Source organism: Lytechinus variegatus, chromosome 12 (genome assembly GCF_018143015.1).
Source record: "Lytechinus variegatus isolate NC3 chromosome 12, Lvar_3.0, whole genome shotgun sequence".
Taxonomy (NCBI): domain Eukaryota; kingdom Metazoa; phylum Echinodermata; class Echinoidea; order Temnopleuroida; family Toxopneustidae; genus Lytechinus; species Lytechinus variegatus.
Window position 1 is genome coordinate 35,802,983 of NC_054751.1, and position 13,689 is coordinate 35,816,671.

The window sequence follows — 13,689 nt, forward strand, 5'->3', positions numbered from 1 at the left end:
CGGGCCACTATAGCAATGTTTAATACAATATTTGTCCATTATTTCATAGTCTGTATTACTCTCGTGGTGACATTTAATTCATCATAATAATATTAAAAGTACAATGTAGTAGACTAATTGAAGCATTTGCACATCCGAGAAAAATAAAACCCCTGTAAAAGTGTTAGAGGATTGTGGAATATAGCGTAAAGACCTATAGCATACAGAAGAGGAGAATCTTCCGTCAAAAACTGCATTTCCGAGACTTCTGATGACGAAGCTTAGCTATATGCCATTCTTTCTATTTTTTGTTCCTATAAATAATGCTTTATATAATAACAGTTGATAACAGTAGATATATGCGCGGTAACTATGCCTGTGGAAAAATGACGAAAAATTCTTAATCGATATCTCATGACTATGTCAGTTAAAAAAATGTTAGGACGAGGTGGAAAATGTTGAAATGCGCTTATTAGTATTATAATACCGCCAAAGTAATAAAGTTAATGAAAATATCATCCACATACATTCCCGACAGTTTTACTTGTATATTCATAATTTACAGCTAACTTTTTGATTGATCCAAACACGGGTGAACTGTAACCAAAGATTATAGAATATTGAAAGTGTACCAACAAAAGTAAACATAACCCACATGATTTATTCAAAACAATAACAGTTCTCGTGTATGAAATACAACGGTAAGTATAACAATACACGTAATTTACAGACACAAGAGAGAGATTTCTAATCCAAATTTGGGAGTATTGACGTCACAGAAGGCTCGTCGTTTTATTTTAATCAGCGATGAAGATGATGTCATCGTTGATATTGCCGATTGGTCAAAATGCCGATACCTTAACCTCATTTACATATTAAAGAGACCACGACCCGCGGGTCAACAAACCGTGTCGTGTGCACAGGAATTGCTTGGCTCAGCTGTAAAATCAGCAGCGCGCGCGATGTCAGTCAGGAGGAGCACGGAGTAAAAATACCGTCGTAATTCCGTAGGCCACTCAGAACCAGACAGGGAAAAGCCCCCTAATTACCACAAACTTATGGGAAAAGTGATTTGGATACATCAACGGACTAAAGGAAACAATTTAAGTGCCTGTGAACAATATAATATACATCTCTGGCTGTGGATTTGCTATAACTGTCGTAGACACCATTCGAATTATATGCACCTTTATTTGAGTGTAGTGGTATAATATTCTCTTCGTGTACATTCCGTGAATAACGTGTGTCACACTCAGTACTCAATACACTTCTTACCGGTACCAGCACTCTAAAACGTTGCAATTTTCTGTGACATTCCACCATTTTATTTAATGTATCTTGACACTTTCGTCGCCTGATTGAGAAACAAATAATTCTTCAAGATGGATGTTGATTTTGATGAAATGGGCATTGTCCCACAGCTCCAGAAAACACTACCACAACTTGATCCTCAAGAGGTATGTCGACTCGCAGATTTTGATCCTTATTTTAATCAAGACTTAGGTAATTTTGTAAAAAAGAGAAAACAGTAAAGACATAAAATTGAGATTGAAGGAATGATCTTGCTATATGAGGGCAGTTGCACTTTATTCTTATCAGTTTCTTCAATTTATATCTAAAATTCTAAATCATGAAAATATGATCCAGTTCTATCCCCAAACTTAAATTTCTTCAGTTTGTTTTGTGTAAGTGTGAGATAAATTTTAATTCTTTATTTTGAATACTGATCCTATGTGTTTTAATACATACGGTCCACCTATAGTGACCTACGGCGTACGTAAACTGCTGCTGCATGCTTCTGCTGCTTTATCTACAGTTGCAGTTCTATAGCCCCCGGTAGTAGCCCGTGCATGAGATATACCACTCCGGCACTCCCGGTACGACATCTTGACTAAATAAATACTACTGACTATTCCGACTCGGTGACTACTACTTCTACTACTAGTACAACTGATACTTCTCCTGCTACATGTACTACTGTATACTCTACAACTACACTACTACTACTACTACTACTTCTTCTACTACTACCCTACTGCTACTACTACTGCTACTAGTGACTACTACTTCTATTATTATTACTACTACCCTACTACTACTTCTATTATTACTACTACTACCAGTTAATTGTGCTAATCAAGATGAAAGGTGCGCTATACAAATCTCATGTATTATTATCATTATTATTATTACTTCAATACTTGTACCAGTACTATACTGCATGCCATTGCTGCATGGTGCTTATCCTACTAGTACTACTGAGTACTACAATGATAATAGTAACAGTCAATGTATAAGGTAGTATACTAGTAGCAGCAGTAGTAGGAGGAGGAAGCTGGTAGTGGTTGGAGTATATTATAGAAGTAGTAGTAGTTGTAGTAGTAGAAGTATAGTAGAAGTAGTAGTAGTAGTAGTAGTAGTAGTAGTAGTAGTATATAGTAGTAGTCATAGTAAAAGTAATATAGTAGTAGTAGTAGTGGTAGTATTAGTATTACTATACATGTAGTACGAAGTCATAGTAAAAGTATTAGTAGTAGTAGTGGTAGTAGAAGTAGTAGTAGTAGTAGTATATGTAGTAGTGGCGGTTGGAGTAGTAGTGGTTTGAGTATATATAGTAGTACATGTAGTTGTAGTAGAAGTAGTTAGTAGTAGTATAGTAGTAGTAGTAGTAGTAGTAGTAGTAGTAGTAGTAGCAGTAGTAGTACAGTTGTAAAGTAGAGCTTACTTTTTTCAATTTTTCTATTTAAAGAGGAATCCAGTCTTGGTATAAAAAAAACATTGTGTATAGAAAATAAATAAAACAGAATGGTGAAAGTTTGAGAGAAATCGAGAAGCTATAAGAAAATGAATGCTTTAAAATTGAGATCCGAAGACTATTTCAAATTGGCAACTGGGTATTTCCATTCCCCTGGGGCAGTAACCCTGGTAGTGTATTGTTTTATGTCCTGGTGAAAGAAAAAAATGACATTTTATCCATTTATATATTAGAGTACATGTACATGGAAGAGTAATCCGTTCCTTACTTTTACTGTTTTGATACTATGACATCACGTATGCGGCCATTTTGAAGTCTCCGTAATATTGATTACCAATGGTTGCAACTTTTTAAAAATCACCACTTTATTGTTTTCGGATCAAATTTCAATAATCAACTTGTCTGACTTTTCTTTTTCCTCTAAAACCAAGCTTTTATTTTGGTTGGATTCCCTGTCTCAGTATACGGTCTATTCTGAATCCACATAGAATCACACTTAAATAATTATTTACTACATTAGGTGAGAAGTTCAAAAGGCAAATATTTGTAAATGTCAATTATTAAATTTTAAGTTTTATCAGGTAATACAATTGTTCCTGCAGAGTTAACAAACAATGGCTGCAAATAATGGCAATGATCATTGGTCTTATTGTGCAAATAAAACTCAGGACTTGTACTTATTAAATGATAATTGTATTTGTTGATCCCATTGAAGAAGGGGGAGGGGCGTTGGCCAATGAAATCCGGTGTATAACTCCCTTCTTATGATGTGTAATAATCAGCGATATGAAACTAATTGTGTATTTCTTCTAACTTGATCACGATTTTGATAGCAATTTTAGTCAATGGTTTTCAATGGAATATGCCTATCTTAGCTGTGATTCCGTGATATTATTCCCACTGCATCACTCTTGAAAAACCCAGAAGAAATTCCTAAAATCATGTATATATTTTCTTATATTTTTTTCATCTCAATACCTCCAATACCTCATGATGAATGTAAGCAACAAAAATATATTTAGTGACATAAAAGCCTAAGACTTAAATTCTGGACTTAAATAAACCCAGCATGTTTTCAACAATTTTATTATTATTAAGGCCCATTAATTAGGGCTAAAGTACATTATGCTAATCGATTTATCATTAATAGACCTATATCTAGATGTGTAGTATATAGTAATGTTACATAACTTTATTACTGTTACCCCATGAGTTGACCGTGGTCTGAGTACATGTACCACTTGAAGTCCATACTATAGTCAATGTATATAGATTAAATAGTCACCATGGTCACTCTTGAAAGTGTTGTGATCGACCATTACATAATACTTATCAAGGTGATTTTCAGGCTCTCTATCAGGTTACCTGATTCAGGTGTCGGGTTATTAAGCTCAGTATCAATTAAGTTCGTCATATTTTATTGGCTTCAAACATTGTATCTCTATTCTCGCCCAGATACTGATCGGCACCAAATTGGGATATGGGGAAGGGGCAAGGTATCCTGATTTTAGTACCAACGTGCATTGTTCATAATGTAGATGCTACGTCCCCCGCCCAACACACGCACACTTAGCTAATTGAGACGACTGCCCCATGCAACCCCCTCCCTCTGCATCCGACACCGCCTGTGATGTTTTAAATGCTCTCTGCTCTCAAATGTTTCAAAACCATCCCGTTATTCAGGAGCGGCGTTAGGGAATTTCGAGGGGCCTAGGGCCATGCCCCCCTACATCTCCACAACAAAAAACAAAACAATAAAAGAAGAAAAGGAAAGAAATTGGATGAATCCCGGGTGGAGTATGATATTCAAAACAAATTGTCAAAAATCTATCACAAAATCATGTAGTTTTTTTCTCGCTCCCGGCTCATTAAGAAGTTTGCCCCATACACTATGTTTGGCCCCTCAAAATATTTGGTTCATTACGCCTCTGACACAAAGTAAGTGACAAAACCAAATTTGTTAATTATTTATTTTTAAAATAAGATAATATCTGCCAACCAAACTGGCCCTACACGCGGGCGGGGCAGTAAGCCTATGCCCCAACTACATGTTCATTTGCATTGGTTGGTTGCATTAGTCTTCAGATTGAGACAACCGGCAAAATTACCAAATGACCATGGTCATATGGTAGCGGATCGACCGAGTTTTTCATTGGGGCGCTCTTTTCATTTTCTAAAGTGAAATTGAAGGATTTGTGGAAATTTTCAATTAAAAATGTAAATTGTCACAACTTCAATGAGTTGCCAAGTCCTGCCTCCTTCTCTGTGTACGGCCATGCAATAGAACTTTACTTCAGTCTAGTATTGATTGTTTGTGGACTTTGATCTGAGTTTGTCTTATGATCTACATGAACGTTGCGTATCCCACACCATAATGTTTAGTTAGTTTTATACTCTGTTTGAGAAGCGTTGTGTAAGTAAAGAGAGAAGTCACGAGTCCGAAACCGTGAGAATATATGCGGGTGATGAGACGCCATGTTTTTTTTTTGTAAGACTAATACGAATTTTACCAAATCAGTGGTCATCGAAGCATAGGGGCGTAATTACGATACTTATTCTGAAATTATTATAACCCCTCTTCGATGACAACCCCCCCCCCCCCTTCCGCCCAGCACTTATCATGGACCTAGTTCCATGCTATTATACACCACCGGTAATTGGCCAAAATTTCTCATCATAAAGAATGTACATGTAAACAAAGCCCGTAACAAAAAATGTGGTAGTATCAGAATCCAGACTTTTTTGTGTATTGTCTTGAGCATTGAAGAAGATTGAACCGCTTGACGCATAATTTGCCCCAATTGATTGAAAATAATGTTCTTATTCTTCTAAGAAATGCTCTAGAAATCTATTACTCTGAGACTGACCACAAATTTCAACAAGATTAACACCTCGTATTAAAATCATATACATCTTCAGCGTGTTACTATCAGAGAACTCAGACTAATCATTCGAGAACCTACGTGTTCCATTACTCATTTTCTAATTTTAGCATGCTAGATTTGACCCTGCAGCATGCAATTACGGCGCGGCCATAAGATCTACTACCGGGTGAATTCCATTAGAACGACAATGCACCGCTGTTTCTGAGTCGAGAAAATCCTGTTTGAGGGCTTTAATTTCTTTGTCCTTTGATGAGAGAGTGATTTCTGCGATCATACGATGATTAGTATCATACAGAATTGCAGCAATTTTAACAAGCAGAGTGGAAAATTCATATTTATTGGGGAAAGTGGTTTCTAAAGAGTGCCGGTAAAATTTATCAACGGGATGAGTCGTCAGTTTTTGTGTTGTTTCCATGCTTCTAGTTGGCTGTGATTCCATTCATTCACCCTGCCTGGATTCTGGCTTGGAGCTGTCGATTTTCTATGAAAATAGGAATGGACTTAGCACACACATTTTTTTTTTCTGTTGTAAATGCCAATATCCGATGCGAGATCTATCAAAATTACTTAAATTTTGAAGGTCTTATTATCATGCCAAGGAAGTTGTTGACGTTAATCTAAATTTCCTATAGTATGAGGAAACAAAGGAGTGCTCATTCGTTTTATGTTTAATGTGCGTTGCTGGTCGGTCGATCGAGCGCTAGCTGAGATCTACAGCACCCCCCATGTGCACTGCACTGCCTGCGCATGTAAATCCGCTTGACCGGGCGGTATCATTATCATTCAGCGTTCTTTGTTTTCACAAACCATTAACCACGGCTGGACAGACTTCATCACAAAACAAAGGGATGGGACACGAGTGACGATGTGGCAGTAGAGTTACACAGCTGACACTCTTAAGAATCAATGTTTTGTGACTGATCTTACTTGGATAATCTTGAAAAGTATCCTTGAAACTTGCACAATGATTCGCAAAAAACTTCCATATGAGTCGGTGCTAGCGATAGCATTGATGTTGAGTGTTCTTCGAATTGATTGGACAGATTATTTAAGAGAAGATATATTGGTTACAAGCTCAGGGTTTTCTGATACAATTTTAGGACCCAGCGTTGGGTTAACAGAGACGCAATTCCATAATTTATATAATTCAGTTGGACAAACACATTCAACAAAGGATATTATTAGAGATTCGTTTTACTATGATCGATCAGTGTTCAGAGAACTTGATTCCCTCTATGAAGGAGTTTCATCTGTTTCCAGCTCAAGGAGAAGAGTGGAAGTGACAACTTTTTTGTTGGATCAATTAGAGTCCAATGATCGGTCAAACGGGCAGTTGATGGTTGCTCAACAACCCACAAACCCTACAAATGGCAATGTCAACATTAATATTAATAGTGGAAACCTTGAACAGCCGATGCATCATGACAGTGATAGTGATGAAGGTTTTGAAGAGATGGATACAGGATTGGAAGGTGCTGTGGGGCAGTCACATTCTGTCTCCCCAACACCCTCAGATGAGCTCAGTATTGAGGTACTTGAGATCTACATGTAAAAGGAAAAAAGTGAAATTGTTTTTTTTTTTACTAAGTAATGATCTGTACTTCAAGTGTTCAGCTTCAACTAGGAAGATTCTTCTCAAAAGACCATTTCTTTGCAAAACAAAACCATTGAGTAGATTTAATGTAAGAGTACTGGTTCTGTGTAATCTGTGAAATGACAAACTAATATTTTAGTTGTGTACTGGAAATAAAAAAAAAATATCCTTAAAGGAACTGTCTTTGAAATACTACTGTGAGTGTGTAGATGTGAAATCTATGATGGTGGTCCCCAAGTCTGCGCACATAATGATTCTTGTTATATAGATCCTTTTTTTATCAGGAGTAAGTGTGCCAAATATTTCATTCAAAAATGAAATATATGTATTTTATGGAAAAAGAAAATCTTCGGGCATTCGTTTTCAGATTGAACAAAAAAAACGGTCCCCCATGTCTGTCCACCCATGAACTTTGCACGCAATTCAGGGATTTTTTTATCAGAAAGACTGCAATTTGAGGCTGTCACAAGAAACCCCGAAAATTTATTATTTTTCCACCAATTTGAGTCAGATTTTTTAACGAACATCTGATTGCATGTTTAAATTTGTGTTGTATACCTTCTGCTACTACATGTAGAATAACGCAGATAGCGTATGCGTAGACAAGGGGACTGCGCAGACTGGGGGGAACTTGCCATAAGGGAATTTTTTGTTCACTAGAAATTTGTCTAATTCCACTCTTCTTTCTCTTTATTTTTTAACATTTTTCAGGATATGGACTTGATTGAAAGCCTATGGAGACAGGATATTGATATGGGTGTTTGTCCTGACACCTACCCTTATAAAGCAGACCTAAAACCAGGGTTTACAGATGACCTCAAGAAACAAGGCCTTGACTTGTGGGATTACAGCATAGATGGAGAGACAGGAGAATACGTACCTGGGCCTCAACAAGATTTTGAAGAAGTGCAACGAACAGACCAACCTCAAGTACCAGTTCCTCATCCTCCAACTCCTCAAGACACACAGCCTCCACAAGAAAGCAGTCTGTCATTAGAAGACTGTTTACAGCTCCTAGAAGACGAGTATTCACCAGACACAGCGCAATCTGAACTTTCCCCTGGGCTTAGTCAGCAAGAAACAGAACAGAGGTGGCATGACCTTGCCACTATTCCAGAACTTCAAGGTAGTATTCCTGAGTTACTGCCAACACCAAATCTTAACAACACACAAGAAGGGTACTCTACTCAACAACCACTTTTTATCCCACCAGTGGCTAATGTCACTGGAAGTCTGGTTCCAGAGGTCACTGAACTGTCACAGCCTCAGCTGTTGAATGATGTCTTTGCTGTAAATGCTTCCACCAATGGCATGGTGAGCTTGCAGAATGCCACCCAGTCACAGCAACAACCTATACTTTTGCCTCCCACACGCAACGACTCATTTAACAACTTTCCAAATGTGGATGCGCAGAGTCACTCTACGAATGCCACTGCAAGTGCTCCTTCTAACAACATGACAGACTACTTGATGCAAACATTGCAGATGAATGCAGTCAATGCCTCAGCACCTTTCCCTGCTGCCAACCTCAGTACAGCAGAAAACAGCAGCTCTCTCCTCATGGACCTCCTTAACTCACCAAGCTCTGCTCATCCAATCAACCCATTGGATCTGGACTTTGATGAACAGATGCAAGATGTAATTGCTGCTCTCGGAGAAGACTCTGAGTCCCTGACGAATGATGAAGACAGTGGTAAGTTGTTGTTGGCATTGTGAAAACTCAGTAGCAATGAGGTTAATTGGCTATACTATTGTGTATTTATGAGGAATTTGAAGATAAGAATAAAATATGAATATTTAACATTAATTAATTTGTAAATTAAACATTGAACCTGCTGTTCACAGGAACCAAGTGAGCCTCCTACAAAGTCTAAGCAGGTTCACAATCTGTAAAGTTGTTACCATACCAACATTTTCCCTTTTATAAAAAATATAGGCCTACTCTTTGTATATTTGATATTACTTGTAACTTTAAATGCTACATGATCAATTGAAGAGAATTGTCTTCATTCAGTTGTTAACATTTTCTGTTTCCGTGTGTTGTTGGATGACTTGGATCAGGCCTTTTTACTGATGTTGAACGTGACTTTTATAACAAGTTGAATATGATGGCTAAGACTCACACAAAGTGTCACTATGTTTTCAATGATAATAGGATTGCTCAAGACAGGGGTTGATGAGGCACAGAGCAAGAGGTCTCTAATCCTCTCATGAATTGACAATAACCAGTAGTGATGTTTATTTCCATTAATTTCAGTATTCTATCATTTTGCTTGCCATATACTAATACCACGGAAAAGCTGTTTGAGATACTCTCATATTGTCAGGTTTAAATTGTATGGTGCATATTGTAGACTTTGTAGTTGAAAGTGCTGGTATGTGTCTACAGTGACTATTTCATTTTCAGATAAAGGGGTTTTTTTGACTGCCTCCATCATATCATTCCAGACATTTGTTCTCAAAAAGTAGGTGTACATTTACCACATATAAGCAAGGGCCTCTAAATGTAGGTCATAAGATGTTATGTACCTATCATGGGATTCCAGGAGGATTCCACTACCATGAAAATTTTTTTATGCAGTAGGAACTTGGATCCTTGCCGAATCTGATGAGACTGTCAAGAAAGGTCAGTGAGAGTGCTGAGCTTGCTACATATTCTCAGGAGAAGGGTGATAAGGTCTACTTGCAACTTGATCCTGTACTGTTATTCTTTTTCTTTCTTTTCTTACATGTATTCTTCTCTCTCTCTCTCATTCAAGTGCTGAATGTTTCCATTTCAACCTTATGCTTTGTTCTCATTACTCTTCTGCTGCTGTTTTGAATTGACTCAATCAGGCTAAGAAAGTGTTCAATTTACGTTGTTGCAGAACAATAATGTATCAAATATCAGACGTGGCTCTAGTTTGATTCAATACTTCATGTGATGCTACATGTATTTACTTCTTCTGGCTGTTATGCAGAGTCTGTGATGTTGGAAAAGCTCGAAAGCATTTATAATGCAGAGATTTGATGCTAATATACCATTCTCATTTATTGCTCCTGCTTATGTTTGGATCCCTCATTGTTTTCCGATGGATGGATTACCAATGGCGTATATACAGGTTGTTGTGCCTTTGTTTGCTTATCCACGCTTAGGTGAGTTGGTTGTATGGTTGCAGAAGTGACTCCTATATATCACTATTGATTTCATGAGCACTGGCATGCATGTCTCTTGGAGATGAAACTTGAAAATACACAAGGAGCAAGACCAGAGGAGGACAAGATGGACACTACTGTCTTCTTTTTTCATCATTTGTTCTCAAGTAACCAGGAAGAATGTGACAATTTTTTTTATCTGAACTTTTTTTGTGAGAATTACGCATTCTGCAGTCAGAACTTTGCTTTATTTATATTTATATTTTCTCAATTGTTATCTGTTTTGTATTAACAGATGGATCAATCTTTGAAGGTGAAGGTGCAACTGGTTACTCATCTAGCTCAGATCAAGACAGCTTCAAGGGTGCAACTGGAGGATATGGTTTTTCAAGAGGTCAGTTGGAATTACAGCATTTATTCTCTTATTTTTTTATTTCAATGAACAAAATATATATTGTAAATTCATGCTCATACTAAATCATACTGAAAATGAGTAAGCATTCGTAGTGTTATCACTTTGTAGGTGCACTGTATTAAGTTATTTTCATTTGGAGGAGAGACAGACTTGGCAGAAAATTGATTGTTTGGAATAACATATCCAGAGTAAACAAAAGCTCTAAATTTGACATTATATGTATGGCACAAGTGTTGAATGGATTACCCAAAGACACAAGTTTCATTGTGACGAGGCAAATCCATTTCCTTTCAAATGAATTACTTCTTATATTTTAAAAATAGTTTACTGGAGAATGATATTCTTGTTATCATGGTCTTAAATATGGTGTGGGTGGTCAATGTATTGCTTTTACACTTCCTGTATTTGGGTAAAATTTTATCATAGCTTGGGTGTACATGTTGATGCTTACATAGCATTTTTTTCATTTACAGGTCACGAGCGGCAGTATGGCAGTGATTCAAGCAGTAACAGCTACAGTAGTCAACCCCCTAAGATGGAGAATGTGAAACACAACCATTCATATGCTGCACCTTCACAATCTCAGATGCAGAATGGCAATGGTGCACAAAACATGAGCCACAATGGAACAAATGGCAGCTCCAAGTTAAATCGAGATGAGAAACGTGCCAAGGCTTTAAAACTTCCACTCTGCATTGAAAAGATCATTAACCTTCCCGTTGATTCTTTCAATGACTTGATTAAAAAATACGAGCTCACAGATCCTCAGATGCAGCTTGTCCGTGATATCAGGAGGCGTGGGAAAAACAAAGTCGCTGCTCAGAATTGCCGTAAACGTAAAATAGATGCCATCCAGTTTGTGGAATCAACAGTTGGTGAGCTGAGGATGGAGAGAGACAAGCTGGTGAAAGAGCGTGATAACATTGACAAAGAAGTTAGTGAGATGCAGCAGAGATATGCAGAACTCTGTGAAGAAGTATTTTCTTCAGTTCAAGATGAGCATGGGAGCCCAGTTGATCCCAATGACTATACGCTGCAACAGATGCCTGATGGTACTGTATACCTTATCCCTCGCAATAGCAATCAAAGAGACAGAGATGAGCAATCAATGTAATCAAGAATCACTTCACTTATTTCAGAGACTGTTCAAGCTGTAATATGCTTATGATTCCATGCTATCAAATTTTTTTTAATTTTTTTTATGTCACTATTTGTTGGCAGTGTATCATTCTTTCTTTGTTATTTTCAATGTTCTATCCTGAGGAGTGAGGGAATGAATATTTCTCTATTTGGTATCATTACAATTATCTAGATATACCTGTTACATGTAGGTGCAAGAGGCAAAACACAAAATTCAAAGACCCAAATTACTTAACCTCCCATTTTCTGTAGTGCCTTTCCTGTTGTATACTTCTATTTTTTTTTTACATTGTTTGAACTATCCCTTTAATCACAACCATTGTGATTGCAAAACAGGTCTGCTTTCCTCTTTCAGCTTGCATCATCAGTGTTCAGTTTATTTCAAGTTATTTAAACCACAAAGTTTATAATTTTTTTGTTTTATATTGCTTCAAGGCTTATATTACACATTCATGTACATGTGGGTCCATTATTTGAATGTATTTTTCTATATTGTATTTTTTTGCAGAAATGTGTTTTGTTTTATATCTGTTGGTCGCATTACGCACATGCTTCAAGCATGATTGCTTAGTTGTGTTTGATAGTCCAGTGTTTTCCTAGGGACAGCTGTAGCTAATAGAGAGCAAGATTGGTCGGCCTGGGAGGGACTAGTAATGATTGTTGTGCCTCTATCAAATCACTTCTTACTGGATTAGAAATATCAGTTATTGTAATAAATCATCTCACACAACATTATTATGGTCAGAGAAGTTGACAGGACAGGATATAATATTTGTATTATTTGTGAATGATTCTGAATCTTTCAAGCCATATTTTCAATCGATATACAAAAGCCTCCTATAGACACAAGAATACATCCCCTTAGCCTTTCAATTTTCTGTGGTCAAGGGGAATATGACATGAAAATTTGAAGATTTATTTAATATAGCAAATTAGAGATAATGATCATTTTCATCTTGCTTTGACAGGCTTCTCTTCTGCTTAGCTAAATGTGTCCTATATTATTGTGTTAACTCTTGTGATGTACATATTTGTAAATAGCTAAAGAAAGATTATTATGCAATGGAGTTTTCCAATAATAGACGATGATATTTGACTGAAAAAGAGAAGACAAGACTTATTTATGACTAGCTATCCAGTAGTGGAAGGAGTTCAGATATTCTTGTGGGATGATCATGGCATTTTTTTTCTTCATGTTTTTGTTGGCAATCCGTTCATTGTACCCACTGGTTTACTACTAAGTTTTCAGGGGTTTGTATGTACATGGGTAACATACCCATGAATAAGTGATATGAATTAACATTCATGAATTACTTCTGATGAATGATTAATACATGTAGGAAATGTGTAAATTTTATTTGTCTGTACATGTAGACTTTGTCTCTAAACTTAATATTTTCCAGTTTCAACATTTGGTACAAATATATCACATGATTGAATATTCATTTTGTAGATGTACATGTAGAAAAGAAGGCCTGCTTGCATTTTGTAAATGAGGATTTTTCTCCTTTAAAGCTTTATCTGGACATTGAGATTTGAATTAAGTTTTACATGCAGATTTTATGCTTTATTATGTCGTACTCAAAATCAGATTTTGCCATTTTCACTTTCAAAAGGACTTCATTTGTATCCGCAGAAAAGATTTTTGCATGAAAGATTGCATTTGTTGAATAAAATATTTTATTAGCAAGAGAAGTGTTGATAACAGAAAATCCTGCTATTGTTGTACATATACATATTGATTATTGCAGAGAGAAAGAGAAAACCAATAAAATCTTTAAAAATA

The 13,689-nt window shown here is 36.6% G+C and overlaps 1 protein-coding gene across 2 annotated transcripts; it reads left to right on the forward strand.

Annotated features, from left to right (window-relative positions):
- The first annotated feature begins 927 nt into the window (after window positions 1-927).
- Window positions 928-13,689, forward strand: LOC121424654 (endoplasmic reticulum membrane sensor NFE2L1-like). 2 transcript variants are annotated; one of them, XM_041620392.1, is made up of 4 exons: window positions 928-1,436; window positions 7,925-8,906; window positions 10,644-10,742; window positions 11,237-13,689. In XM_041620392.1, the coding sequence occupies exons 1-4, from the start codon at window positions 1,362-1,364 to the stop codon at window positions 11,875-11,877; spliced, it is 1,797 nt and encodes a 598-aa protein (XP_041476326.1). In that variant the 5' UTR covers window positions 928-1,361; the 3' UTR covers window positions 11,878-13,689. The 2 variants fall into 2 exon arrangements, with proteins under 2 accessions (XP_041476326.1, XP_041476325.1); XM_041620391.1 differs by lacking the exon at window positions 928-1,436 and adding an exon at window positions 5,768-7,150.

Coding starts and splice junctions, on each gene's coding strand:
- LOC121424654 (XM_041620391.1), top strand. CDS start 6,584: ATGATTCGCAAAAAACTTCCATATGAGTCGGTGCTAGCGATAGCATTG. Junction 7,151..7,924: donor CAGATGAGCTCAGTATTGAG/GTACTTGAGATC, acceptor AACATTTTTCAG/GATATGGACTTGATTGAAAG. Junction 10,743..11,236: donor AGGATATGGTTTTTCAAGAG/GTCAGTTGGAAT, acceptor TTTCATTTACAG/GTCACGAGCGGCAGTATGGC.